At 41.8% G+C, this 24,805-nt stretch overlaps 1 protein-coding gene across 1 annotated transcript in view; it reads right to left on the reverse strand.

The window, feature by feature from the left end:
• The window catches only part of LOC105915956 (contactin-associated protein-like 4), a 201,330-nt gene extending 177,948 nt beyond the window's left edge, over window positions 1-23,382 (reverse strand). Inside the window, exon 1 of the mRNA XM_036138619.1 lies at window positions 23,119-23,382. Coding sequence (XP_035994512.1) covers window positions 23,119-23,194 — 76 coding nt within the window. The 5' untranslated portion in view covers window positions 23,195-23,382. The remainder of the gene's footprint in view (window positions 1-23,118) is intronic.
• Between the last annotated feature and the right edge of the window lie 1,423 nt (window positions 23,383-24,805).

Consider the following 24,805-nt stretch of genomic DNA (forward strand, 5'->3'; position numbering starts at 1 on the left):
AACGCTGGAGATAGGCACCAGCAACCCCCATGAGGGATTAAGCAGGTCAGAAAATGGATGGTTAAATTAAATATTTGAAGAAAGTCTCAACTTTTTTATCCACTAAAATACTGGAATACAGAAATGTCCAAGTTGTAATAACCTGCTGTGGCAAGCCCCGAATAAGGTGTCACTCCTGTCAAGTTAAAACTTTTAAAAACGAATCAATAATCCAACAATATCAAGAGATATAGAGACTCTCTAGAAATTAATGAAACAATGCAATTTTCTGCAATCTGCGGCTCACGGGAACTCTTCGGTCACTATGGCTGAGCGACACACACAGACGCGTCATTTCCTGTTGTACAGAGCCTGCCTCTCATACCAGCCTATTTACGCTATAACAGCCTGACCTCATGCACAGTCCCAGTGTGACCCTTTCAACTGCATTAAGTGCTGATCGTTCAGTCTGGTTCATCTACACGGCATTCTCTGGAGACCTCAACTCACGGCTTTGACCAACTGTTGGGTGCTCTGGTTACCGCCTGATAAAACACGCTCGTTCTAGACTTGCCAGCTTCCTGTAAATCGAATCGTTTACATACCCAACGTTGCTCTTCGTGTGGACCAAACGATATCCCAGCAGGATGACGGGTTGTGAGTGTTTCACTGTCTCTCTCTCTGGGCGCATGTAAGATCTATTAAGATCTATAAGCATTAAGAGATTAACTCAGCTTGATACGCTCATTGCACAAGTTTACCCCCCCCCCCTTCATCCCCCATAAAATATTTCATTCTATTTTAATTTGTTTGCATTGTTTTATTCAGAGCGATCGTGTTCCATTCACTGGAATAACTTATTATGTTTGAGTGCGTCGCGATCCATCAGAGATTAATCTCTCCTGTAATGGAGAATAAAACAGCACGGCGTCCTTGGTGACTAATGCTGTTTCAGTCGGTACGTTTAATGTCCCCAAATTATAACAGTCATATAACTAATACACGGGCCCCTGCGAATAAAGCTACCAGAGCAACATCCATTTAAGGTTTGAGACCGCCGTCAACCCGCGGTGATGAAGCGCGATGACCTGCACACATGAAAGCTGATATCTGAAGCAACGGCAACTCATCTTCGACGACAGCGGCTGCGTTTGATAAATGCCTCCGTTGTTTTGCTGGGCGCCAGACTCATTCTGAATAGACACTCCAGTCCAGGCGATGCGAACGTTTCGTGAATGGACGGTAGTCTTGTAGATGCTGACTTAGTGAAGCCACCTTCATGTTGGATGACTTCCAATTTGGCCTGCAACCTTGACCTCACCAGATCCCACTGATGACTCTTCTTTTGCCTCTTCCCATTCCTATACATTACGCTAAAAGAAAAATACAAAGTGGATTTATCCTCAGGTACTTTCCTTTTCCTTCACGCTGTCCTCTCGTGAATCATAAACAGCCCAGGGGTTCTAAAGGAAACTTCAACACATATTAACAGGAAATAGCTGTGGTATTGTTCCCCTCAGCCAATGTACCAAAAAGCCATAAATTCCCACAGGATGGGGCTCTGCAACACTCAAAATGAGTTCGGATTTACACTTTCCACCCTCAGCATTCACCAGATTAATCTCGGAACAGATGAGGGATACTTCAGGAGCGGGGAGATTTAATCAAGCCGTCCTAATATTCCCCAGGAGCCTCTGCAGCTTAAATAACCAACTCTTTCTAAAGGCACCCAACAGCCGTCAGTGGGTGAGTAATAACACCTCTGACTTTGCCATTCAGCCTCCAACATCTCAATAATTTACTGCAACTCATATTAGGTCCCTGCAGCCTGAAGCAGCTGAATAATAAAAGTCTGTGGTGCCACAGTGAGCATGTAGATGACCGGACCGGACCCAGCCTTAGACACGCTGTCGGTCATTAGCTGCAAAGCGATGACGACATCGGCACCAATTTGGAGTTTGATTGCAGCACAACTGGACGAAGACTGACTAAAATCTATCATCGTTACGCCATGACAGTCCCAGTCAGGACAGGACGGCCGTGCGTCTGATCCATTCTCGGGCTAAACTCACGACAAACTTTTCATTTTATTGCTTTACTGTGAGCACAATGAATCACTCAGACCAGTGAGTCACAAACGTTTATGCAGCCGGGGAAAAGGGGCGAAAATGCAAATCGGCATGCAAAACACACACGCGCGCGCAGTTGGAGTGTGGTGGTATTATCTGTCATTAAAACAGGATTAAAGTCATTTAGTATTCGAGAGATAATCTGTCATTAGGCTATGATTACAGCACACACTCCAGTGGCGCCGAAGCTGCTAGGAGGGGAGATAAAAACCTCCAGGAAGACTGATGAATCTCTCAGAGTTTTAGTTAAGATGATGACAAGTAATGAAACTTGGGAGTAATGCGGTTTTTTTGGCAGGTAAAAGAGCTTTTAAACTATCCTGCTTCTAAAACATAGGTGGTAACAAATGTGCTGTCATTCCCTGTACATATCTGTTAAAAGCCTTACGTTTATTCAGTGCAGAAATAAGTCATGCATCTCTCTAATTTCTATGAAGTGTGACATTGTTATCCAGCAGTCTTTCTGATTCTGTAGCACATGTAGTGTGATCCCCAGCTGATCCAGGCTGCAACAGAAGGTTTGTGGTAAAGGGGCGGCACAGTGGTGCCATCAGTAGCACTGTTGCCCTGCAGCGAGGGTTGACAGCATAATCGATACCTCGATGTAATCGATACTAAAAAATGTTTTAATTGTTCAAAGATACGGATTTGCATCAAAATCGATATGAACTGACCCGTTCACGTTTCCTCAAATAGTCGCACCTCTTCCGACCACACCGCTGCAACAGCAGAGCCTCCCTCCACTCCCTGCAGCCAATCATCTCAACAATTATCCGCTGCTGGATGTTTTAAACCGCAACATGTCGAGTACAGCCAGGAAATCGCAAAACCTTTTCAGCGAGAAGACAATATGAAAGTGTTGTTCGGAGCAACTTTACTTTAAAAGGGCAGGCGGTCAAAAACATGCTTAACATTTCTACATGCTAAGCTAACAGTACAAAACGTACGTTTGAGAGCAACGTAAAAAGGTAAAAAGTTAGCTCCTGTCTCTGCAACTGTGAATAGACCTCCAGAACAAGCTAACGTTGATAATAGTTTGACGGACGTGGTATTTGTGCGTTTACAAACATTCGAGAATCCTTCTTGTGCCGCTCCGGCTTCAACCGTTTGTGTCCGAACCAAAAACGATTCGGGCCAATCACATTGCAGTATTATTGTTTAAGGCGGGACATACCAGTTGTGAAAAAGCAAGAGCAGCTGAATCCACAGCTGAAGCAACAAAAACATGGCAGCACAGGAAGATACACGCATAGCTGCTGCTATCACATCTGTTTTGTAAGAATCCACAATTTCATCTTTGAAAGAAGAACAAGAAGCGCCTTCACTAGCTTACCTTCATGTGGTTTCTCATGACCTTGTTTTAATTTGATACCGTCATTGGCTAAAACCAAGCTTTGGTAGGCGGGCTCTAGGCGTCGCTTTGCCCATCAGCTTGGAGAGTTTCCCCTTTCCCCAAACGGATTCAAATGGAGAGGTCCCTGATTAATAATGTGCCGTACGGAGAGTATCAACCTGGCTGGCCTGGTTGATACTCTCACAAGTCAACGCAGGAAAATATGAATCAGCCGACAGCTCGTCAGCTAATAAACAGCCAGTTAATGAAACAAACCAGTGCTCCTCCCTCCATTAGTCCGCCATTTAGTTGTAAAGACATTGGAGACAAATGTGGCGGATTACACGGTGGAACCAGACAGAGATTTACAGAGCAGATCACTGAACAAAATGTTATGCAAAAATAACCAGAAAAACAGGAATTGTACAAAGCTGCTGCTGAATACCCAGGTCCGTAGTTTCACTGTAAAATAAATTTGGCCTGTGCAAGATCCATGTTTGTTTGTTCGTTAATTGTGGCATAAAATGATAGTTGTCTCTAAGAAGTGAAATGTATCTGTATCGTCAAACAACTGACAAGTAAATTAAAGTACTAAGTGGCACATTAAGGTTATGCAATTAAAATAAAATAATTATAAGACTAAATAGACATTAGTGTTATCTGGTCTATTGTTTACCAAACAGGGAAGTGCTACCTAATAGTCTTTGGGAGGTTCGAGGCACTAAACAGCACTCCAGCAGTGAAAGCTGTTCCCCATCAGGAAGAGGAGGTCCTCTGCCTTGACACCGCCGACGTGTGGAAGACTCTGAGGAGAGTCAACCCGCGAAAGGCCCCAGGCCCCGACAACATACCTGGGCGGGTGCTCAAGGAGTGTGCAGGTCAGCTGGCTGGTGTCCTCACAGACATTTTTAACACCTCGCTGGACCAAGCCACAGTGCCAGCATGCTTCAAGTCTGCCTCCATCATTCCGGTGCCAAAGAAACCTCAAGTCACCTGTTTCAACGACTACCGGCCTGTTGCACTGACTCCCATCATGATGAAGTGCTTTGAAAGGCTGGTAAAGGAACACATCGTCTCCAGTCTCCCCTCAACACTCGACCCGTTCCAGTTTGCCTACCGACGGAACCGCTCCACTGAGGACGCCATCTCCTCTGCTCTTCACCTGAGCCTGGCACACCTGGAGGAGAAGAACACGCACGTGCGGATGCTGTTCCTGGACTTCAGTTCAGCGTTCAACACCATCATCCCACAACATCTGGTGGGAAAACTGGAACATCTGGGCTTCAACACACCCCTACGAAACTGGCTGCTAGACTTCCTCACCAACAGACCTCAGTCAGTCCGGGTCGGACAGAACACCTCTGATGTCATCACCCTCAGCACGGGCTCCCCTCAGGGCTGCGTCCTGAGCCCCCTGCTGTTCACCCTGATGACACACGACTGCGTCCCCAGGTTCACCACCAATCACATCGTGAAGTTTGCAGACGACACAACGGTGGTGGGCCTGATCAGAGACGACAACGACCAGGACTACAGAGGGGAGGTGGAGCAGCTGGTGGGCTGGTGCAGAGACAACAGCCTGATCCTGAACGTGGAGAAGACGAAGGAGCTCATCGTCGACTTCAGGAAAAACCGGCCTCACCATGCTCCACTGCTCATCAACAGCTCAGCTGTGGAGGTGGTCAGCAGCACCAAGTTCCTGGGGGTGCACATCACGGATAACTTCACCTGGACTGTGAACACCACGTCACTGGTGAAGAGGGCACAGAAGCGACTGTACTTTCTGCGGAGGATGAGGAGAGCCCGCCTGCCCCCGCCCATCCTCACGACCTTCTACAGAAGCACCATAGAGAGTATTCTGACCAGCTGTCTCTCTGTGTGGTGTGGAGGCTGCAGTGCCTCCGACTGGAAGAACGTGAGGAGAGTGGTGAGGACAGCAGAAGGGATCATCGGGGCTCCTCTTCCCTCCATTAAAGACATTTCATCGCAGCGATGTGTGTCCCGAGCCCGTAACATCATCAGGGACCCCTCACACCCCCACCATAGACTATTCTCCCTGCTGCCCTCTGGAAAGCGGTTCCGCAGCATCCGCTGCAGGTCCACTAGGTTCTGCAAAAGCTTTTTCCCTGCTGCCATCAGACTGTTGAACTGCTGAAGTACAAAAGTGTACCACACCAGATTCGCTGATTTGCACATTTGCACATTGTATTGTATCCTGCAAAATTGATGCTGCACCTTAACCGGAAACGTACTGCAAAACTGTGTACAATGCAACTGTCTACTTTCAAATCACTGCTGCACCCTACTGCATATTTGTCTACATTTGGTTTACATTGTTTACATTTTAACTGCCTACTGTTCACTGCTGCACTTTATCCGGAAGTAAATTGAAATTTATCCTGTAAGTGACTGCGATTGATCACTGCACTTTATCCTGTACTGTAATTCACTGCAAGGTATCCTGTAGAGTTACTGCAATCTTTCTGAGCTGTGTGAAAACGAAATTTCGTTCTGTATGCACTCTGTGTATACAAAATGACAATAAAGAAAGTCTAAGTGTAAGTCTAAGTCTAATATATATATATATATTAGGGCTGGGCAAGTTAACGCGTTAATTTCGCGTTAACTCATTAGACTATTAACGGCGATATTTTCTTTAACGCGCATTAACGCATGTTGCTCACATGCTTTTATTTTGTGAAGGTCTGTTGCTGCGGTGTAGGTGTTTGAATCAGAACAGTAGGTGGCGATAATGCGCCAATAACCTCGCTGTCAGCCCAGCCTCAGATTCAGAGGAAGAAAGGTGCTGGCCGGAAAAAAACAAAGCCGACATGCGGAAGGCGGTGTTTCCCGCAGGAATTTGTTTAGGCGAGGCGGTGAGTTAGCGGCCAGAACAAGTTTTGTGCGGAGCGGAGCGGGGGGGGTCTGCATCGACGCCGTCGGTAAAGTCGCTTCGCGTTTCAAAGTATCCATGTGTTTTTGCCTGTTTTTCCCTGTCATTCACTATATGCACGCGAGAAAGAAACAACAAAAAAAACGCGTGTCAACGTCAAATAAACGCAAGCATATCGAGTTAGCAAGCATTTCAGTTTAAAGTTCTTCCAGCATCGAATATGACAGAAACAAGTTAGTTGTAACCACTGCCAAGTTAAACTTTGGTATTGAACATAAAATGGTAATGCTGCTCCCTGCTGTTACCTCAGAAATTGCCTGTTTTTGGTAGATTTTTTCCCCATAAAGAGATTCCCTGTCAGTGGCAATAAGCTTTAATTTATTATTATTGCTATTTTTTGTTTTACATGTTTAAGTTGAGCTTTACACTAAATATGTGTTACTGATAGTGTAAAGCACTTAAAATGTACCAATTAATTTTAAAAAGAGCAATAATTTTAATGTAAGTTTATATGGCTGTGAAAAAATATTCAATATATTTACCACGTTTTATAATTTAATTGACCTTCAGGTTTTTTCTGTATTTATTTCCAATATATTTATTTAAGCACTTTTCAATCACTAAGAGCAACCGTATAGTGCTATTTTATATATTTATATATATCTGATTTTATTTTTAATTCTTTCAGTTTCAGTTCTCCACACATGCTTTACTGATTCTTTTCCATTACAGTACACATACAAAACAGAACTAAAATACGGTATACAAATAAACTTGTCTTTTGGGAAATATGCTAAAAGAGTGTTGTTCTGAAAGGTAAAGTTAACTAATTTACATGAGCCATGGCTGTTACACGTCTTCGTGCCAGTGTAATTTAGACTTCATTGTCGATACTTTTTCAAACTCTTTCTTATTATGGCACCTAATTTTGTCATCATTTTGACCTTAACTGTTGTTATTTTGACTTTTTTCCATAACGTCTACACCTGTTGATATATCTTTCACTTCCTTTAAGTAATTTGGTCTTTGAGAAAAATATTTTCAATGCATTTTGATTTCTTTCTTGTCACTTCATCTATAATCTTAACACAGGTAAGCCACAAAAAACTACATCCTCCTCATTTTATTTCTCCAAGTGAGCATAATACTCCTGACAAGAATTGATGTTTAACTAAATTAACTACCTTAAAACCCATTTGTAAACCTTACAGCAGACATGTATTTCAGTTGGAAATTTAAAAGGTGTTGTTTCATATACTTTTCCTCCACAGAATAAATATAAAAGGAGAACATTAGATAGGAGGGGTATTGAAATCGTTTATTCTTTTCATTATATTGATTTGTAAGGTTGACGTAAAAGAAAACACTAATCCCAACCATAAATGGACAATGACATTACCCTTCACACTGCAAAAGTTTCTGCTGAATGCATTTTCCAGAGCTACTTACAAAATGTTAGTACACCCCCCCCCTCCCAACAATAGATACACTCATCATCAATATTTAAAGATCAGACAAACATTGTTGTTTCATCCTGGTGGGCCATAACTCATTATGTAATAAGAAGCAACAGGATCAACAGTCCAAAGGAATGAGCTGGTAAATCATTAAATACATTAAATAGACCATTCATCAGTGGATCAACAGTTTGAAACTGTAGCCTTAAGAAGTTAAATGTTAGCATTATGTTGGCTTTATATCATTTTCTGTTAAGCGTTTACATTGCCATAACCCTTCACATAGCAAAGACAATAAGGCTCTCAGTCGTTTTTTAATGGCAGGATTGTTGTGCAGAAGAAGGAAGGCCTCTAACAAGGCGCCTCCATTGCCAAGGTTGGACCCAGTAAGACAGTCATCTGACATTTCTTTGAAAATCCTGAGGGTTATAGGACGAAAAAGTCTAGTGGTAGACTTAAAAATAATTTCATATGCTCTGGGCTGGAGGATACGGGCAGATCCTCAACTGAGAGTGAAACCCTTACCGATCCTGATGGTAGTCCAACAACCAACAGACAGAATCAACAAGAGAAGACCTGAAGGGACAATAAGCATCTTTAAAGGCCAAGTATTCTTGCAGGCTACAAACATGTCCATTTGGGCTATGCCAGGGAGCACCAAACACAGGATACTGAAAAGCAGAAGAAGGATTAATTCTTTAACAGTCCTGATGACTTCCTGCATTGTTGGCATGACAAGGAGATGTTTTCTACACGACACAGTGGAGGAGGCTTCACCAAGATTTGGAAGCTCTGTCCTTTGGGAAAGAGAGGTCTCAGCTGGACTTGGAGATGTTGCAGAGGAGATCCCTCTTTATGAAGGGACGTCATTGGTGCAGTACAAGGTTTTCATCAGGAGAACACTGCAGTTCACAACGCCTGTCTGACAAAAGACTTCTTCCAGTAGATTCATGGGCCTCTTTTAGGTGATTCTACATCTCCCCTTGATCTAATTACCATTAGAAAATATTAGGCATGGATGGCAAGGACGGTTTCCAAGAGAAGTGTCATTTTGAGACTAAGGATCTTTTTCATGAAGCAATGTTTCTTCTAGCCAAGTGGAAACACTTGCATCACACGTCTTAAAGTAGTCAAAAACAATATTAGGGGTGCTTATTGCAAACTCTTTATATTGACCTTTGACCACCACTGCATGGTGTCCCCCCATACCCTATGAGGTCCATCGTCCTACACATGAACACCCTATATATATATATATATATATATATATATATATATATATATATATATATATATATATATATATATATATATATATATATATATATATATATACATATATATATACACTGTATTTTTCGGACCATAAGGTGCACCGGATTATAAAGCCCACTAAATATTCTTCCCAAGTGTGTAATATCTCTCCTTCACGTCCACAGCTCTCTATCCGTCTCTGTCAGGAGGACAAAGTAGTTGGACTACACTGCCCTGTTTCTAACATAAGGCCAATATATATATATATATATATATATATATATATATATATATATATATATATTTATATTGAATTAACTCGCTAGGTTTATTGTTTCTAGCACGTACTGTGGGCTGCCTAAAGACTCCCACATACTCAGCGTACTGTGCACGTACTGTGAACTTGGTGGACTCTACATTGACTCTCCGCGGACATTTTACCTTCATAGTCAAGCGTACTGTTGTCTACATTTCTCGTGACAAATTCCTACAATTCCCAGACTTTCTGCCAGTGGGACGAAGCGACGGAAGTGATGGTAAAACGTTTGATTAGCTAGCTGAGCACCTAGAGTCGTCGCTTTTCCAGCAGGCTCCCACCTGTCAGTGAGAACAGAGAGGGACTGAGATGCTGCGTCCTGGAGAACGCCTGCTTGGAGCAGCTCCGTGTATCAACCTCAGTGTCACAAATAAAACAGTTTTATGTGAAGACTTCTTGCTGCTGAGAAGTTGTAAAAATGTAGCTCTCTACATACCTGTACACGCGGACCTTGGCGGAATGAAGTACGCCTAAGACCGTCGGGGTATTAACATGAATGCACTTCTAGTTTAGACATTACAGTTAGGCACTCTTGTAGACAGCTCAGGGGTCCTATCAGGTAGTGACACAGTGTACCGTAATGCTCTGAATATCCATTAAGCGGAGCGGTTTTCTTGCTAACCAAAGTCATAATTACACATTTTAAAAGATTTTTTGAGTGCATTGTACCACATAAAATCAGTCAGTAAGCATAAAGTTAATCACATATAAGGCGAACCATCAAATTTTTCGAAAATTTAAGAATTGAAGCCCGCCTTATAATGTGAAAAATACAGTACATATGAAATGCAAGAAAGTCCTGGCATCTATTTGTTGTGTTAATTATGTGGAGTTACACTTTTGAACAGTCATCAGCCTGACTGAGTGTATGACAAATTGATGTTACTCTCAATATTGTGTGAAAATATAACTAGCACGCCAAGGATGTCCTCGTCAGCCAGGAAGGTGAGTCATGATGTTTTGCAGACACGTAGCAAATGTGTCTCCTTAAGAGAGCAAGTTTTTACAAGTGTTTTTTTTTTTTTTATACTAAAAATAACAATGTAATGAGGATTTGCTATGGTCCTCAGAGAGACAGCAGTCAGATCCCCCAAATCTGGACTTTGCCTGGGTTTTTTAAACTCACAAATATTAGAGAGATAGCTTATTTCAGAACGGTCACCAATTACACGAACATATCAATGATTTTTACAGACTAGTTTGCATTAAAAAATATACATTAGCTTTAATGGCAACTTGATTAACTATAATTGATGCTACAGTTTAATTGGCTTGAATTTGACTCATTTTGAATGAGTTAGGTTGAGCTGGACTATATTTAGTTAGAGGTAATTTTACCTTTAATTCTATGCCAGGAAAAATATTAAAAACATATATGTTTATATACACCTGGACTAGATTTAATTAAACTCATTTCAATTCAAAAACACTATTAATACCAAAGGAAAATTACGCATTTAAACAATTTCAACTTTTGTTTGTACAGAGTTTGTAAAACAAGGAAAACGTACAAATTGTAACAACTGAAACAGCTATTTCATGATTCATATACACATTTAAACGTGTCACTGGATTCAAACACAATACGACATGAAGCGACTGGCAATTTACAAGCCATCAGCAGCTTTCGACAGCTAAACAATTTTCAAATGTAAATATCCTGTGACAGCATTCACTGAACTCCTGCTTTATGTTAAACCACTGAACCCAACAGCTGGGTGCAATTTTCAGGGGCTTTGTGTCTCTCTGCATCAAACTGCTGTTCACTCACAGGGCTGAACATTTTAAGTAGTTTGCCTAAACCGCAGGATTTGAAAATGGACATTTTTACTTTTTTAAATGTAACAGGACAGAGGGCGGTTTGAGTTTCTTTCCCTTCATATTTTAGATTTTTTGCAGATTAAACGAACTTAATCAACCGTCTCATGACCAACTGCAGAGATGAGATGGATCTTTTTCTTTTAAATAGTCTAAAAATGGATCCAATTTTCAAGTAACTCAAGATAGCAAGGTGCTAAGAGCTCATGAGTAAAAAAACAAGAACACCAAACCTCTCCAGACGTGTTTTAGGCCCCTTTTAAGTCTCTCTGATAAACAGCTTTAGTCAGACCTTGCCCCCGGCTCTGTCGCAGCGCTAAAACAAATCAAATGTGTGTGTGGGGGGGAACTTGGCGAGGATGATTATTAAGTGAGCGATGTTCTATAGGTGGGCTCTCGGAGGAGCGAATAGCTGAAGGAACACTTATTGGTTTCAGGGAGTCGCGGTTTGTGGATTTGCTTTTGGTTATAGCTTTGAAATGGCAGAAACTCCTCTGGGTCCGAAAGCTTTTCACCATACAGCAGCGCAGCATTCAGTTTTCACATGACTCACCACAGATTGAATCAGAGCTTTTGCTGCTCATCCACTAAAGCCAATCATTTTGCCTCACATTGTTGCACTAATACGCGGCGTTGATTGAGGCACGGCGGAGCTCCGCTTTGAGGGACAGAGAGAGAAAAAAATTTCAATTGTTAATCTTCGGTTTGAATGAAACTGAGGAACTCAAAGCCACGAGTTTTCTCTTTTTAAATCATGGTCGCTCTGTTGTTGTTTATTTAAAGGTAGAAATGTTAAGAAGTCTTAGGTGACAGCACACAAAAACAAAACATCGTTGGAAAACACGCGTCGAGAAGTAAGGAAGCAAACATTTGAAAATGCCAAAGATTTCTGAGGGAGGCAAAGAAAAGAAGAAAAATAAGAGTTCTTAAACACAGTAACATTAATTTCATTCAGAGAACAAACCAAATTGTTCAACATGCAGACCGCTGCAGGACTCAAGACGAATATGAAGCAAACCAGAACGAAATGAGCCTTCAGAGGCTGTTGCTGGAGACCCAGAGATGAGGAGGGTAGTCAGCTCCAAGGTGAAGAAAAAAAAAGGACGGAAAACTTTAACGATGCTTTTATTGTTATTCAGAGGAGATCTGCGCACCTCTGTGGCTGCATTGCTTCATTTTGCATCATTTATACACTGTCAGCTTTGCAAAGAAAAAAAAAATTCCTTTGATATTAAAGCAGCAGTACCGACGTCTCAGTAGGATGTGTTTCTTTTTTTTAAGCTTAACTTCTGTTCCTAAAGCACAAATTTGGCTCCTGGAACAGTTGTTTATATAATTTTGCTTCTTAGTTAAGCCATTTAAGCATTTAACACAACGTTTCATTCCCGCTGTGTAGTAGTTACAAGGATTCCTAAATACCAGGATTATTATGTGATGTGTTTTTGTGGCCTTTATTGACAGTAATCCGTCGGGAAATAGGGAGAGAGGACACGCAGCAAAGGTCTCAAGGTTGGGAAACAAACTCAGAGCGGCTTTGTCGAGGACTGCAGCCTTTGCTTATGGGGCGCCCATACTACTGCTACAACCCTACACACCCCGGCGATCATTATAAATAATCCTCAGCCTGTCTTGACTTGAACATTTGAGATTTTGTCACATTACTACTACAAATGTCAATCTTATTTGGATTTTATGTGATAAAACAACACAAAGGAGTGCATAACTCTAAACTGGAAGGGAAGGGAATGATGTTTTTTTTTTACATTTTCATGAATACAAATTTAAAAAGTATATATATATTTTTTTTTGATAACCCTAAATAAAAGCATGTGCACAAACCGCCTTTACAGGTCAAGTACTTACTTAACAGAATAAAAACCAGCTGTATGAAGGCCTAAAATGTGTTTTGTTTAGAGAAGAAACAGCATCATCCAGACCAAGAAACAGAGCAGACAGGTCTGGGAGAAAGTTATGGAGACGTTCACCACAGAGAAACAGTACCCCAAGCTTTGAACGTAATAGAAAACAACGAAAACTGAACGGCTTGACAAATATGACCCAAACCGAATATAAATATATCTATGCAGCTCCTGAAAAGACTGCATAAACATTTTTTGCAGTCCTAGAGAGTTCAAGGACACAACAAAATATATTTAAGGGCTATAAAAGTGGATTTTGTGTGGTATGTCCCCTTTAAACGGCATTTCTACACGGTATTAACTCTGGATGAAAATGTATAGTTATGTGTGCCACTTTAGGTTGTTTCATCTATACCACAAACATTAGTTTACTCACGCTCTAGAATTAAGTGTCTACTGACATATTTCAGTCACCATTTCCCAAATATGTATTAATTGAATGCATTAAACTATTAAAGAGTGCAATGACTGCCATATAGCCATCATGGAGTTGATTTAAGTAAGACAAATTTGAGTCTCTCAGTCAGAAACAATGCACCACTACATTAATTACCACCAAATTGTCCTCCTTTTAAAATGTTATATTTTTACAGCATTTATTTATGCCTTTCTCTCCAACATGCATCATATTGTTTTACACACATTTGTTTAAATCAAGCAAGTAAAACTTAAATTATGAGACTCTAAAGTATGCTTTTGAGCAAATAATGAAAGGCTTCTTTAAGTTCCTTTAAGTAGAAACACATTAAATGTGTTTAAATTAAAATCCTTTCAGCACAAACAGTGACTGAACAATAAATTTGAGTTTTTTGGCAGCTTAAAGTGTCATTTGTGCTTCAGATTTTTGTCGTTTGGCCGCTTGTTTCTCAGCCGCTGAACCCACAGCGACTCTTTAATGTTGTTATATTGGAAGGCGATTAAACGCACTGTGACTTTACAGCCCTGCGGGTAGCTGATTCACTCACCGACTTCCTCGGATCTAATTAAGTCAGATCCAGTGACACAACCAGCTCGCCGCTCCAGCTAACAAGTCATCAGAGCGCCATCGTTTGCTGAAATATGTTGCTCTACTTTGTTGTCATTTAGCGCGCCGTCTATTATGGACGGCGGAAAGCCTCCGCGGTGGGTGAAGTCGTGAGGCTCAGACTGAAGCGTGCAGCTGGGATCCCTGCAGCTTTAACTTATTATGCTGCTGAGGTTTATGGTCCGTGCATGATGAGTGCGCTGCTGGGTCACGCTTGGCAAGATGAGCTCAGTAAGAGACAGACGCTGACAGAGAGAGAAAGAAAAGGCACAAGCCTACAACAAAGAAAGCTGGAGAGAGGGACAGAGACACGGAGAAGCCTGAACGCCACAGGAAACGTTTCAACAGTGATTAGGCAAAATTAAAGTCTGATGAAAACGTCACGATCCCTTCTCGGTAACGTACAGTTTTGCAAAAAATTATGTGGAAGCATACAAGGGGGGAAAAAAAGGAATGCAATGAAGGAGGTAAGGAGAGAAGGAGGAAGGATGGACACAAGATATACAAGACAGAAGGAGATAAGGAAACAAAAAAGGAAGGATGGAAGGGAGGGAGGACAATATTTGGACAGTGGGATAGGAAATAAATTCTAGAAACACAAATATTTTTCTATAATTGTATTCTTATTTGTATACTTATCTGGAAATGGGAAATAAAGAAATTAAATTCCCTACTTCTCCGGATTTTTCCAGACTGCAAAGGAATCCTGTTCATAGCTCCAAAAAAAACTTATTGATAAGATATTTCCGTATAAACTCAGATAATCTCCCAGACTAAAAGACATCCTTAACAACAAAACATTTGCCAGAATGCAACTGCTGCAGCTGAGATTAATTGCCATAAGAAAACGTGAATCATCTCATGCTTGTTCATCGGTGAGGTCAGAATCAGAATCAGAAATCATAGATAAGCCATTACAACATCCAAACACGGTTTTGTATTTCCGGCTGCAGAGGCTTTGCGGGAGTTTAGATTTGCTGGACCTCTGTCCAACTTTTTACTGGCTGGGATCCACATCCAATTCTGCTCCTGGCAAAAGGCCGCGATCCATTCCGAATATTGAACAATTTCCATCTATCTCGATTGGAGTTAAGGGCCTTGTCATTCCTGCTGAGAACCTCGGCTCGGCCAAACAAAGCAGCGTGTCCATTTAGCCCTGGCATGAATTCACTCCTTCATAATATAACTCCATTATATCTTCTCTCATTGATTAATTCAGACATGAAGGGATAGAACTACAATGCTTGTGGAAATTTCTTTACGAAGGTATAAGAACGTGTTTTTTTCCCCTGCAAGTTATGATGCAATATTGGTCCAAAATGGCCTCAGAGTCAATTAAAATGCCCTAGATTTAGCCAACTGTAACCCCTGAAATACCACTAAAATGTTCCAACACCGTTTCTCCAAACATCTGAGCGATCCATTTTGTCAGCTTTTTCTTGCACTGCGATGAGAGGATGACATTTTGAGTGGTGCGGTTTTATTCAAGGAGGAAAAACAGAGAAATGAAGTCTGAGGATACAGACAGAAACCAACTCTGAGAGTCTCCAGACAGCTTTGACTAGATTCACCTATCATCTATCAATCTGCAGATGCACCACGCTGAGAAGAAAGTAGCAGAAAATCAAACAAATCACAGAGGAGGGAGGCATAGACGGATCCTCTCTAAAACAGTGATGATTTTTAACTCAGGCTTTGGTGCTTTATGTTAAGGGATTTTAGAGTGGTAGAGTTGGAAACTACAGTGGCTTACAAAAAGTATTTATTAAATTATATGACACTACACAGCCACAAACTTCAATGCCTATTGAAATACTGGGATTTTATGTGACAGAACAACCCAAAGTATGGCATTATACTGAAGTAGTAGGAGAAGGATGCATTTTTTTTTTATCATTTTCTACAAATAATCTGAAAAGTGTGTTGAACATTTGTTTTCAGAGTCCTTTGGGTATGCCTCTACTAGCTTTTTACATATGGAGACAGAGATTTTGGGCCATTCTTTGCAAATAGACTCAAACTCCGTCAGAATAAATGGTTGGTGTCTCTGAAAACCCTTTTTGGAAGTCTTGGAACAAATTCATAAATGGATTTAGATACAGGTTTTGACATCTTAACAACAATATGCTTTGATCTAAGCCAGGCGTGGTAAAATCCAGGCCTTGAGAGTCTCCTGCGAACTGTGCCCCTGGTGCAACACAACTGAATAAAACGGCTGAATTGTCTTCTCTGCATTCAGTTCTACAGACACCCTGCTAATGACCAAAATTTTTGAATAACTTGTGTTAAAGCAGACACACATCCAGAAGATACGAAAATTACGTCCCAATCCACACAACGTTATGCTGTCATTTCCTTGTTTAACCAAAGGAAAAGTGCGTCATACTGTTTGTTTACTCATGTTCTCCAAAATGACATTCACAGAACAAATGTTGTATATTGATATTAAATCACACAAAGGTTGTCTTTCTTTACTTTTTATGTAACTAACACAGCATTTGTGTAGGATCTTATTCAGGGGTATCTGCATAAAGGGGACAGAAGACAAATGTATGGATCTTCCTTGCCTACAGGTTAGATTATAGTAGCAACAGCTCAAATAGATACAGTCTGATTTCTTTCATCAGGTGGTATTTTAAAGCCAATCAGAGCATCTCTTTTGTAATTACTGCGGTTTAATTCTGAGAGCAACTCGTTTTGGTGCTGTCTCTTTAAATCTAAAGGAGGCACTTTACAACCCGGCTGGCTCCAGGTTGCAAAGCATTTCACTCCACCCCATTCGGACATTTTTGTAGTATGCTGTGGGACGGTGTAATGAAAGACCAATGACTTGTCCACTTGTAAGTTCGGCATCCTTGAGCTAGGAAAACAAAATTGCTTTGAGAAATGAAAATGGGGGATTGGCGATACTAGTGAGCTGGAAGTCCATCACACTGTTTACCAGATCTGTGGCAAATACTGTGACTTAATTGTTAATTTTTTTTTTTATAAAAACCAGGGAAAATGGAACAGCTTGAAAAATATGACCCAAAATGAATAAAAAGATATATATGCATCTCCTGGACAGACTACATTAACATTTTCTGCTCTCCTAGTGACTCAAAGTGCACAACAAAACGTATTTAAGGGATAAAACAGTGGATTTTGCATAATAAGTGTTGCTCTCAAATTAAAAACAACACAATCATCACTGCTTTACATTGTCTTGGATGGGGGAGAACAATCTCCAGATTATGTGCTCCTGCCAAACTCTCTGTGCATTTTTACTAATGTGACAGTGGTGACGACTTTACTGTCTGTGAGATGATTAAAAAGAAAAGAGCACCAACTGAGCTTTGCTAGTTATGTGGTGGCAGTGCATTTAATAAGTTAATGAGTCAAACCATTCACTAGACACGGGTTTGGTTTTGATTACAGAAATAGACAAATAGATGAAATTGTTTGCCTGTTTGTTGTTCTCCAACATTAGAGTTCTTTCTGTAGAGCAAACCCAGTAACTTTGGACCCAGATGTTTGAATCATGAAGGCAAGGCCAACAACATCAACAGCGCATGTCTTCTGAATGGTTTCGTACCAGAAGCATTCAGTACAGCCCTGTTGGTTCAATGCACGCATGTATCGAACAAATTCAGCGTTGTTTCCTACCCGAACACGTGCAAAATGTTTCTGTGCGGAACGAGGGGCGCAATACAACGTTCTGTAGGGAACTTTTAAAGAAGTGACACCAGAACAACCCAGAGAGGACTCCCAGCTATCACTAAACTCTGCTCTGTGGGAACATTAAGGTTTCTGCTGCTTGGTTTCTACCCTGGCCGTTTCTGCTACTTTGAGCATCCAATGAGCCCAAACTCTGAACGTCCTATAAAAAGGCAAGTCGGGGGAAACCCAGTTGATGAGAGGCGAGTTTCCGAACAACTACTCTGCTACATTCAGGTACAGCAGGGTTGTCTAAATATTAGAGCAAGACTAAAGTTATTTAAACACATTTTATTCTGAAATGTGTTGCTAAAAATGTCTAAACACCAACACTGACCATTTTTAGTGGTTATATTGTTGTATAATTTATCTTTCCGTGCACTGGCTATGCCGGATCATACTACTTTATTCACTGAAAAGAAAAATCCAATGAGATGTTCCAATGAGATGTTCTGAACTTTCCAATGTTTGTTTTTGTTATAGCGTACAGAAAATGTACAGAGATGTGATTTTTATGTAGCATTACAGCCCTACTGAACATCTCCTTGAATCCATGTTTTATTTGCAGCATGTTTTGGACATACATGTCTTTCTGAGACAAATCAAAGAGAGACATGTATAGCCACAATAAAACCAACATAACCAGAGAAGAAGCAGCTCCAGACTCGTCTGTTTGGGCTGGTATGGGGGTACTTGTTCATGATTTACCTTATTTAATTTTTACAAGATATATTTGATCTTGGTGACTTGTTATATTTCTGTGAAATACATTATTATCTTTTTAAGGTCCTATGCGCATAAAATGTACTCATTCACTCTGTGAGGACCAGCAGTATCAGCTTTTAATCTACAGTTCTGAGCCTCATGTCCTGAATGTTAGAGATGCAAATCTTTCCCCACAGTGAAGCGCAGACAATCAGGTGAAGGAATATGTGAATATGCACTGCAACAGTGAACAAACATGGCTGCAAATTACGTCGCGCAAAGATCGCTTGTGTTACAGTTTGTAGACATTTCCACAATCGGCTTAACAGAAACATGTTTTTAAACATAGGACTAAAACTGTAAGTGCAAAATAGCAAATTAATAAAGATTTATAATTAGTATTTGATGCATTTTTGTGTATATCTGCTCCTCTTCTTATTCCTGAATGCAGCTTTGTTGTGTTTAACATAAAGCAGTGTTTCCCAACCCAGTCTTGTGCACTTTAGATAGCTATTGTGGAGCTTGATATTGAGCTAATTAAGCAAGGTGTAATAAAGGAACCAAGCATCTAAAATGACCAGGGTTGGGAAACCGTGGTACACAAATAAACCAGTAACTAGCCCTTCTTCTATTCCCACTTAATCCTGTTCAGGGTAACAGGTGAAGCGACGAGTGGGCAAGAGGTGGAGGAAAGCCGCAAAACAGAGACATAAAGAAGGCAATTCTGGCAGACACTTTAAATTTTTGAATAAACTAATATTCATGCTTTTGAACTGAGACAGGAACCCGTATTTCAGGGGAAGGATTTGCTTATTTATTCTCTATTTATTCAGGGAGACACTTTAAAATTTAAAATGTCATCTATGAGAGGAAACCAAGGAAACTCCACACCCAATACTAAGATCTGGACATTGTTTGGCAAACTGTCTTCACAATAGTCTCTTGGTCTCTCCAAAACATGCCACAACCAACACCTGGATTCAAACTTAGCAGGAAATTTGTACAAACAAGGAAGCTCAGGTCTGTTTTGCTCCCATATGTATACTCCGGTACCAAGACATTGTGTCTAATCATTGTAATAATCACATAGTAGGGTTGTCACAGCAGGTTTCTTCTAATATTGACCAGAAAAATACAATCAATTACAATAGTTTAACTAATTAGAGCAGTTCCACTAAGCACTAAGCAATTTAGCACAATTTTGTGTCATTATCCTGTACAGCAAAACAGCAGACAAGATAATGCTTAGTGGAAGTGTTAATGTCCTTTATGGAAGTGCGTGTCTTGGATTCAGTTGAGCAACTAAACATAAAACGGATGGTTTTAAAGTGTAAACAAGGATCTGGTCCGTGCAAATGTCTTCAGCAGCTCCCCTGTTCGGGTTCAGTGGATGTGGTAATCATATTTTCTTCAATGATCAAGCTACAGACAGCAGGGTAGGTTGCTTCAGGTCCTGAAAGGCTTCTGGTGGAATTGTCAGTTTCTATTTGGGTCCAACTTTTGTAATATTTACTCTTCATCTGAAAATAATAACTCGGTTTGATTTTTTTTAGGAGGGGTGGTTTTCTAACCACGCCTTTAAGATGAATTCTCACTGTTTTTGACCGTTTACAAACACACGAGAATCCATCTTGGACCGCTCAGACTTACGAACCAAAAAACGGTTCAGGCCAATCCTGTTGCAGTTTTCGGTTTAAGGCGGGACATACCAGTGAGACAAAATCAAGAGCCGAACCAACGCAAACACGGCAACGTGTGAAGACGCACGCTTAGCTGCTGCTATCACACCTGTTTTATTCTTCTTTAATGGAAGAACAGCAAGAAGTGCCTTGATTAGCTCACCTTGTTGTGGTCTTTTTGATACCGTGATTGGCTAAAACCAACCTTTGTTTTTTTTATCCTTTTGTACGGGGACCTTGAGTGTCCAGAAAGGCGCCTTTTGAATAAAATGTATTATTATTATTATAATTAGGCACTAGGTGTCGCTTCGCCCAATCAGCTCAGAGAGTTCTGCTTAATGTCCCTCATTTCCCCAAACAAATTCAATGGGAGCAGTCCCAGATTGATAATGTGCAGAACGCAGAGTGCTACAGATTATCAATCTGGCTTGCCAGGTTAGTGGTTCTCCCCCTCTGGGTCGGGGGTCAGTCTCTGCCTCAAGCGGACAAGTTTAAGCATCTTGACATCTTCATGTGATGGTCGGTTAGAACAGGGAAGGGACAGACAGACTGGAGCTTCTTCTGCAGCAATGTGGATGCTGCTCCGGTCTGTGGTGGCGAAGATAGAGCTGAGCCAAGAAGTAAAGCTCTCCATATACCGACCCGTCTCATTCCTACCCTCACCTATGGTCATTAAGTCTGGATCACGACCAAAAGAACAAGATCCTGGGTACAAACAGCCAAAATGAGCTTCCTCCAGAGGGTGGCCCGGCTCAGCCTTATAGGATGAGAAGCTCTGTTATCAGAGGGAGGCTCAAAGTAGAGCCTCTGCTTTTCAGCATTGAAAGGATTCAATTGAGGCGGATCAGAAAACCCCCTGGGCGCCTCCCTTTTGAAGACCCAGAACTCCATAGAGGGACTACACATCCCATCTGGCCTGAGAACGCCTTGAGGTTCCCCAGAATGAGCTGGTGAGAGAATGAACCGCTGCTTTCGTGACCTGATCCCGGATAAGCGGAACGGATAGATAGATTAATTATCAGCCACATTAGCTGCAACAATCCTTTCACTCCTGAACAGAGGACTAATGGATGGGAGTGGGCTGAACGTTTCCCAACGTTAACGTTTATTACACCATTTAAAAGGCTAGGATGGAGCTGTTGCATAGCTGAGAAATAACTAGATGGGAGAACTCAGTATGATGTAACACCATAATGGGCCATCAGTAAGTTGCTAATATTTAAACACAAAAGGTTACGTTGTCCTGCGTGTTAAATTTGTCATCGTTGCAGATAATGGAGCATCACTGGATTTTCTAAATCCAGGTTTTACCAGCAGCATCAGCTTTTCCTGTTCGCCCCCTTCATGGACCAAAGACCTATGAACATCTCCCTAGCCTTTTCAACTAAAGAGGGTGGCGGAGGCTCTTCTTCAAAAGCACTTGCCTTGTTCCTGGAGTTGTAAACTTGCAGCAGCAGCAGCTTGGTGTTTTGATTCTCCACCGTAATGAGGTGGAGGGAAGGAAGGGGCAGAGTGCTGTGAGAAGATGGGCAATAACTTATCTCACAAGTTGGGTGAGATAAAAGTAACTATTTTTCTACTGTTTGGATGCAAAATTATATCTTTAAAGAATATGAATAACGGAATATGGATTTCAATCTCAATTCCAACACAAATGAATTACGATTCTTTAAAAACCCGCAGTTAAAGACAAACAAAGGCTCCACCATGAGTTATTAAGCAGGTGGTGGTGAAAAATTTTTTAAATCCTCTGATGTTTAAGCCATTAACGCTTGACATTGATGTGGAAACATGGAAAGATGCTTCAGTTGTGGAGTTATTAACACAAACAACGCCGCTAACAGAGGGCAACCGCTCTGTGAGTCTAGAGCAAAGACATGGCCGGACTGAGTAAATGGAGATAAGATTGTTTACTCTGTCTCACTGTTTGAGCTTCGTCTTAAAAAGACACCGGGCATTATCTGAAACATGAGGTACAATCATCCTCCCTTCAAAACTGAAAGGTAGCCCTGTTCAAATAAACCCTAAACCTTTAAGAAATACTTGGGCTCACATCACCGATCTTGTTAAATGTGAGATTTAATGAGGAGGTTAATGAGTTTAGATTGAGCCGCTACTGAGGAGTGGCTGAGAATTAAAAAAGAAAGACATTAAAAAAGGAAAAGAAAAACAGAGAAAGACAGGATCTGGATTTAGGAGAAAGCAAACACAGAAGGAATAAACCCAAAAAATGCTAAAAGAATGAGTTTGTTTGCACCTCATTTGAATAAATCCCTGCATATGTCACCATGACAGCTCTGCTCTCCACCCCACACCACCTCACCATCATCATCATCATCATCATCATCATTATAACAGCTTCGCTCAGCCTGGGATTCAGCGCATCACCTGCAGGCTGAGGTCAAACCTGACTGTGGCACCTCTCAGAGTCAGACAGCCATCCTCTGAAGCCTCTCTGCTTTGTGGAGCAAACGCAGGACGCTCCTCACGCAGCTGCAGTGAACTAACCCGAAAGCCAACGGGTCCAGCCTGATTTTACGCACAGGAACTGTTCCCTACTATGAGACGACTGCGCTCCTATGCACTAAAACTACAACTCTGACTGCGAAACATTGCTGAGAACAGGGATAACAGACGCGATGTGTCCTCACAACTACAACACCACAGATGCGCAAACCAAGACGCGCTGCGGAGCTCCGCACTCTAAACTCCGCTGAATAAACCTCTTTCAGACCCATTAATAGTTTATTTATCGCTGGCAGCGAGCTGCGGGGACCCCCGGGGTCTGAAGAAGGGCCAGTGCCGTGTTCGAAGCGTCCCCCTCGGGCTCCGCGTTGCCCGGACCCGGTCTGTCTCCATCCAGAAACCAGGTAAAGAAATTAAAATAAAAAAAAGGCGCACTGAGCGCAGACTCACCTTCTGCTGCTGTCCCGCTCAGCAGCAGAGCGACCCGAGCGATAATCCCCAACACCCTCGTAGTCCGCAGGTCCATGGTGAAGCGGCGGGGAGGCTGCAGAGATGCCGACCGACCGCCACTCCTCTCCGGCTCCGACTGAGATCTCCTCTGATCCAGCCGGAGGAGGACGGGCAGAGAGGGAGGAGAGGTGGACAGAGAGAGGGAGAGAGACGCTGAAACGCCTCCTCCTTGGGAGAAAGCGCAGAGCTTTGCAGGGCTGCGCCTTTTCATACCCCAAAAAAACTACTTTGCTTCACTCAGAAACAATCTTCAGAGTTGAGACACCGAGGGAGGAGGGTGTGGGGGATGAGCACATTTCATGCCCTCTAAACTAACTCTGGATGGTCGTGTCCACCTCTAGATCTCATCCACAAAAATTAATTGTTTATTATAAAAATCTATTTAAAACCATTTTCCTTTTCTTTTCAAAAAAAAGAAAAAGAAAAAATGGGGGAAATATCAGATTAACAAACAATGGCTCCATCCAAATACCCTTAATAGTAGCTTCTAGCTCCTGTTTCGTAACCTTTCACGGGGTCAACAGTAAGAACGTCACTGCTGGTAGGAAAGAAGTTTCAGACTGCTGTGCTGAATTCGGACCGCCTTTAACTCCGACGTCTTTACGTGACAGAAAGACATTTTCTATGATTTCTGTGTGGGAGCTGTGCTGATATGTCATGTCACGCAAAGGATTGTGGGATACCTTAAGGCTTAGCGCCAGTAAAGCCGGGCATACACTGTATGAGTTTTTGCCCTTTTCGTGCCGATTCTTCAGTCGTGCGAGAATTTTATGGATCGGCCAGTTTCAGCTTGATCGTGTGTCCTGTGTCATGTAGCATACAGGGGATAACGAGGGACGATTAGCCTTTCACAACCACCTCCCCATCAGGAATCGGACAGTCGGTTGAAAATCAAATGTCTTAAATTCAGTCGGTGAGTGATCGTCAGCGCCTCCTGCTGTTGAAGCAGAGCTACGACTTCCCCCGACCTCGCTCACAGAGCACGTGCAAACAAGGAAATTCTGCTTTTCAGACGAAAACATAAGAGCGGAGAGAAGTATGGCGGCGGTACATGTGACGTGGCGCTAAACTACGGAGGAGCAACTCGTAGAATTGCCAAGGCAGAGTGTTTCGTTCTAGTGAGCCTCACATTTACCAGAGAGTATCGACACTTCCGCCTTTTTCTTCTTCTATTGTTGACATTTGGCTTCCGGATAGACGAGTCCGAGTTGCGCCATCTCTCTACGGGGCTGAGTCTGACATGGTTTTTAGACGTACAGTGTGACCTATGGGGTGCCCCCAGAGACATAAATCAAAAATTTATGGAAGTTAATTTTGATTTATGTCCCTGGTGGCACCCCATAGTGAGCTGTCAGGTCGCATCAGAGCGTCGGGCCGTACAGCAAGAACAGATATGGAGAGCTGTTAACTTTTAAACCCTGCGGTGTCATTGTACAGTTTGAGCTATATTTAAGTACAACAATTGAAAATATCATACATTTTATGTCCGGCTTAAGAGATGTCACGGGACTCCAAGGCATAACTAGATACAGGGGGAAGCTTACAGGCTCCTTTTCCTACTTCTTTCCTAACTAACTGCACAATTCGGACAGCACTTATCATGGCGACCGCTGACGCACTTCCGCTT

This window comes from Fundulus heteroclitus, chromosome 6 (assembly GCF_011125445.2).
Source record: "Fundulus heteroclitus isolate FHET01 chromosome 6, MU-UCD_Fhet_4.1, whole genome shotgun sequence".
NCBI classification, from domain to species: Eukaryota; Metazoa; Chordata; class Actinopteri; order Cyprinodontiformes; family Fundulidae; genus Fundulus; species Fundulus heteroclitus.